This window comes from Benincasa hispida, unplaced genomic scaffold (genome assembly GCF_027475165.1).
Source record: "Benincasa hispida cultivar pf3 unplaced genomic scaffold, pf3_genome.v1.1 HicScf587, whole genome shotgun sequence".
NCBI lineage: Eukaryota > Viridiplantae > Streptophyta > Magnoliopsida > Cucurbitales > Cucurbitaceae > Benincasa > Benincasa hispida.
In genome coordinates, this window is record NW_028326698.1 from 62,109 (window position 1) to 67,662 (window position 5,554).

General features: G+C 36.5%; 1 protein-coding gene across 1 annotated transcript; it reads left to right on the top strand.

Moving 5' to 3' along the window:
- Positions 1-832: 832 nt before the first annotated feature.
- Positions 833-5,549, top strand: LOC120087182 (protein LPA3). The gene is made up of 12 exons (XM_039044086.2): positions 833-1,355; positions 1,741-1,771; positions 2,322-2,414; positions 2,510-2,572; positions 3,031-3,142; positions 3,626-3,711; positions 4,152-4,210; positions 4,293-4,395; positions 4,495-4,555; positions 4,735-4,817; positions 4,901-4,981; positions 5,187-5,549. The coding sequence occupies exons 1-12, from the start codon at positions 1,012-1,014 to the stop codon at positions 5,244-5,246; spliced, it is 1,176 nt and encodes a 391-aa protein (XP_038900014.1). The 5' UTR covers positions 833-1,011; the 3' UTR covers positions 5,247-5,549.
- The last annotated feature ends 5 nt before the right edge of the window (positions 5,550-5,554 follow it).

Genomic DNA, 5,554 nt, shown 5'->3' on the forward strand with positions numbered 1-5,554 from the left:
CTTGTTCCTTAAGTTCTACGGATCCCCTAATGAACAATTGATTTGTGATCCAATCAATAAATTGAATCTCTCTCAGGCCAATGAGAGGGTGAGGCCTCTTGTTCAACACCCAGAATCAGCATTAAAGGAACAACCTCTCTAATAACCCTAATCGGGTAGGAGTGAATTCCCTCTTGCACCCTATGTTCCCAGCTATTCATCCGGTCCTATCCCCAAAATGGTAAGCTTATTGAGCAGAGGCAGTTGGTCTACTCTCACCGTTTACAGATCAAAGGATAATCCCGAACAAACAGGAGTTCATAGTTAGCTTAGGATTAAGGTTAAGTTACCTAGGTCATCGCTTTGAAATAGTCAGTCTTAAATAGTAAACAACGTTATAAAGTAAGAGTGACTGGTTTCGTGGCCTGATCTTGCACAAAACTCATTTGTACAGGACACCCCCATTCCTCATATCTCAACATGATCGAATTAGAATCACTTCGTTTGTAGTACTTTACAACTCTTTGTAACAACTACAGAGTAGATCACATCCAATAGTGTTACTAGAGTAATATACCCAACCTTATTCATATACTATAGATCATTTTTACTATTTACTCAAACCTGATTCACTTGTATATCTCTACATAAAGTTCAAGTACTCATATAATAGTCAAGGGACTTAGGTTTATTGGATTTCTAAAAAAACAATATATTCAATGATAATTTTATTGAATTCTCATAATAAATTCTTTTATTTACAAATCACGAATTTTAGGACATAAAACCCAACCAAAAATACTTATTTTTTTGAAATATATAAAAGGAAATAGTTATACATAGAACTAGAATTAAGTATCTCAATTATAATTTCAAGAAGTTGAAGGGGCTAATGCAAATATTCTGGAAGAGAGAGGACCCGCGGGAAAATCATAAAGTGGCGTCTTCAAGTTCGTTATCGTCTCATCCAAACGACCGGCTGTCTTTTCCCCGGCGACTGAACTTCGACTGAGAACTTCAGAGAGCTTAGCCATGGCGATCATGGCGTTTGTCTCTTCACCACCGCAAATTCCCTCTCTATCTCGATCGTTTCACAGCAACTTTCTCTTCTCTCCCATTTCCTCTTCCTTCTGCGCACTACGGCGTTCTACACGATCCAGCTTATTTGGCGCTCAAACTTTGGCAACTTCGGGATTTTGCTTTAGGATACACTGTCGTGACAAAGAACGAACTTCACCGGTTACTCAGAGCTCCGATCCTAAGGCTGGAGTTCCCATTTATAAGCCCAAAACCTACGAGGTCTTAGTCTCCGATGCTGCGAATTCTCTTGCTTATGCTCTGGAGGACGGAAAGATCCGCTTGGAGATTGATTTCCCGTAATCTTTCGTTTTCTCTATGAATATTGGGGGTCTTATTCTTCAGTCCTATTAGGCTTGTTTTTTTAGGAACACTGTCCATTCCTTTAATTTGTTACTTAGCAAGTTAGCATTAGAGTTATTACTACAATGCTGTACGTTTATTTTCGTTTCTGCTAATTCCTCTGCCCCGAAGTATAGTAATCGGTTGTGGGTTTTATTTCAGTCTTATTTGAAACTGAGATTCAAACCGTAGTCCGTTTAGGTAAATTGTTTCTTAATATCTTTGCAGCTTATGAGAAGTAACAATATCCTTTTAGCGTCGAAATGTTTCGGAGTATAATCCTCATTATTTTCTAACCCTCGTTTTGTTTTTTGTTTTTTTGGTGGGATTTCCTATATTCAGACCCCTGCCTAGCAACATTTCTTCGTATAAGGTATCTTTCTAAAGCATGTTCTTAATGGAATTCGATGCTCAGAACATTATGTTTTCTCATTTATTAAAATACTCCCCATATAGGCCTTTTCCTTAGAGGATATTTCTATATATGTAAAGGGATCCTTGTATGATTTCATTGATGTAAATAATCAACTTGCAAGGAACCTCAAAGAAAAGGGGGAAAACTAGACCTGCTTAAATATTTAGTCGTTCATCATAAATCTTCAACCAATGTACCTTGCAGCTCGTATTAGTTCTCGATTATAGATGTACTCAGTTAACCTAGGGCCATGGTATAAATTGTCCAAAGAATTTTATGCTTGCATGTTTTTCTTTTATGAGCTAGCCATGAATATAGAATAGTATTCCTTGCGAGGACACCAGTTGAAAAGAAGTTGTGAATAGTATATTAACATGAGGTATAGATAAATGCCTCCACCGATTTGACACTTGATGTGTGGAGTATGGGTTACATTCAGAATTATGTTGATTTGGATTGTTGATAGCAGATGTTCATTTGATTTGAGAAAATTTCTAAATATGTCAAGGGATCTTCAGATGAGTTCATTGATGCAAATATCCAACTTGCCCTGGCTGTTGCAAGGAATCTTCAAGAAAAGAGAGGAACTAGATCTTGCATTGTAAGCAACTATGTATATATACACACACATATATATATATTGCAAACCCCTTTGGAAGTTTGTGCAGCTGTTAAAAACTCGTGTTATAACTTTAGGTGTTTCCAGATAAGCCAGAGAAGCGCAGAGCTTCACAGTTGTTCAAAACAGCTCTCGACTCGGTAACAAGCCAACTCTTCAAACCTCTTTGTTTTGCCTTGTTGTTAAGAAGTAAATATTTTGTTTAAGATGGTAAGAGTACCAAAAGAGAGGGAAGATCCAAACCAAGTGAAAAGATATTACAGCAGAAACTCTGTGGTTGTTATTAATTGGTTATATAAATAATTCTGGAGGATTGGGAAAAACACCCCAAGAAGGACATCCTAAAGTTGTTAAGAAAAAAAATCTATATATTCGATGAAAAATTATCCTATTTGTCTCTAGTCAGTCCTTCCAAAGATAGTGAAAAGAGCATCCACCCAAAGCCTCAACTGCTTCATCTTAAGGGATTTTTTCTTTTTTAAAAAAATGTATTTGTTCCCACCATGATGAGGGTTTAGGCAAGCTTGTCCACACAATATAAATCTTGGTCCCCGTTTTATGTGCTCATTTGATCTTGTTTTTCCCTTTTATCTTTCAGATTGATGGAATAACCGTAAGTTCCCTGGATGATGTCCCTGCTGGGCCTGTCACATCTTTCTTCAGATCTGTTAGAAACACCCTTGATTTTGATTTTGAAGACGAGAATTCAGGTTGGTTCTATACGCATGGATCTCAGAAGATGTTTCACATTCTTGTCCTCTTTTTTTTATTATGTGCATGTCATGGCCATGTGTTTCACTATTAAGTGCGTTTTGCAAATATATGATATATTTTGCATGACCCTAACCATTATGGCAAGACTGAAACTTACATTCATAAACTGTATAATAAAGAAAAGGAAAATGACAGGGAGAAAAGAAAGAGCCAAAGGGAAGAAAAAAATGATGAGAGAAAAAAAAGAGAGAAATACTATGATCGAACATAATCCTATATGAGAGAACTATGTATAAACTTAAAACTGCCTCTTCCTATGTATTTCACTTCACTTTTGTGGATATAAACATGTTTCTTCTTGTTCAGCTTGTCTGTATGTGTTATATTGTAATAATCTTTTATTTCTTTACCCGCTTTTCTCCAGGGCCAACATTCTCATTTGATGATTTCTCACTCTTTGCAATCTATCTGATTTGCAGGTCGTTGGACATCTAGTGACCCTCCATCTTTGTATATATTCATTAATTGTAGCACGCGTGAACTTGGTTTGATAGAGAAGTATGTGGTATGATGTCTATGCTAATTGCAAGATAGCAATTTTTGAACCTATGGCATAAACTGATTAGCTTCTGATTAAAAGTTATCATGATTTCTTCTCTAATTGGTCACGTTGGGCTAATTTCCGTTTTTTCACTACATATTTTCTTAAAATGTTTTCCTCCTATTGATTATGATTTAGCTGTCTACTGAATACTGATATTTTAGAGGACATGGGGTGAGTTCTTATAATTATTGCCGTTACATAAGTGGCATCTTTCATGGTGGGATTGATGGTTATAAAATACTTCTTCTCCAACTTAATAGGCACGTTCTGCGTAAGACCTATTCATGGCTTTCTGAGTGACATTTTTTCACGTAATAAGTTATGTTTTAGTTAACTTCATTTGGTTTAGCCCAATTTGTTTTTGCCTGTCAACATAAGGTGACTCATTTTGGGATTTGCAGGAAACTTTTGCTTCGTCAATCCCCACCCTGTTGTTTAATCTAGAACTTGAAACCTTGCGGTAATGATCCTCCTCTTCATCCATCTTTGATAGATATTGGGTTCATATATGTAACTACTGATCAAAAGTTTGTAAATTACAGTGCGGACTTGGGCTTACTGGGATTCCCCCCCAAAGATTTGCATTATCGATTTCTCTCTCAATTTATCCCAGTGTTCTATATTCGAATCAGAGAGTATTCTAAGGTCTCGGATCTCATCTTGGAAACTTTTTTAGTTATACTTATATTTATATCTTGACTAAATTCTCTATTCTTGGTTCTCTTTGGGGGGAGGGATACTAAGACAGTAGCAGTAGCACCGTATATTGTTAATTACAGTGGAGCATTGTTTCGTCAATACCCTGGTGCGTATAATGTTTTATTGCACTTTCTGTTGGAGAATTTCGTTTTTTAATTCTCTTGATATCTTTCTGTGTCCAAATTGGTTCACCACCCTCTTAAGTTTCGCTAGCTAATTTTTAGATTCATCTGTGTTTTTACATCTATCTGTCGTCATTTCTATTCATCCTCATAATACTTTCAGGACCTTGGCAAGTGATGCTAAAACAATCAGATAATTCTTATGCTTGCGTTGCAGAGAGTGAGACAAGGTTCACCCTTGGTGAAGTATGTAAAACTGAAGTACTTCAAACTTTTAGCTGTTAAACATTTGTCTGGTGTTTTTGGACTAACCGTTGCTTGTAATTTAGACCAAAGATGAACTATTAAGGGTCCTTGGACTACAGGAAGAACAAGGAAGCTCACTAGAATTTCTCCGCAGGGGCTACAAGGTTTTTTCTTTATATCTGTGATTCTGTTTTATATCTTTCCTTCTATATGGCGATAACTCATTGCTACTTTTTCTTGTGCAATTAATTCTTATTTGCTTCCCCACCAACCTACCAGAAATTTGAAGAGAAATCTGCTTCATATTTTGCTGCCAAATCGTATTAGTAAAATTGTAGGAAACTGTTGAAATCTAGTCTACTTTTGCAGGCTGCCACTTGGTGGGAAGAAGATGTTGACTCTGAAGTATCTTCGGCATGGCGTAGTTGAGCACCTCTAGTGTCAATTATTTCCTCGTATTTTCGTAGACACAACGTTGATGACATCGGACACGAGATTTCAACTATATTTCCTTGATCAAACGGATGGCTTCTTTATAAAAGACTCTTATGGCTATCTTTGAAGAGTTACTGCAGGGAAATTCTATCTCAAAAGTTAAATCTACATCTCTTTTCAACCCACCAGCTTCAGAAGATTGACACAAACTTGAATCCAGCTCATTCACCTCTGGAATTCAAGGTGAAGTAATCTTGTACATTTTATAAGTCGCAGTAAATTACGATTTGTTGTTCATCCTT

Excerpts from the sequence above, each read along its gene's own strand:
- LOC120087182 (XM_039044086.2), top strand. The coding sequence starts at position 1,012 with ATGGCGATCATGGCGTTTGTCTCTTCACCACCGCAAATTCCCTCTCTA. Across the intron at positions 1,356-1,740 it reads CGCTTGGAGATTGATTTCCC|ACCCCTGCCTAGCAACATTT; the intron begins GTAATCTTTCGT and ends TCCTATATTCAG. Across the intron at positions 4,818-4,900 it reads CAAGGTTCACCCTTGGTGAA|ACCAAAGATGAACTATTAAG; the intron begins GTATGTAAAACT and ends CTTGTAATTTAG.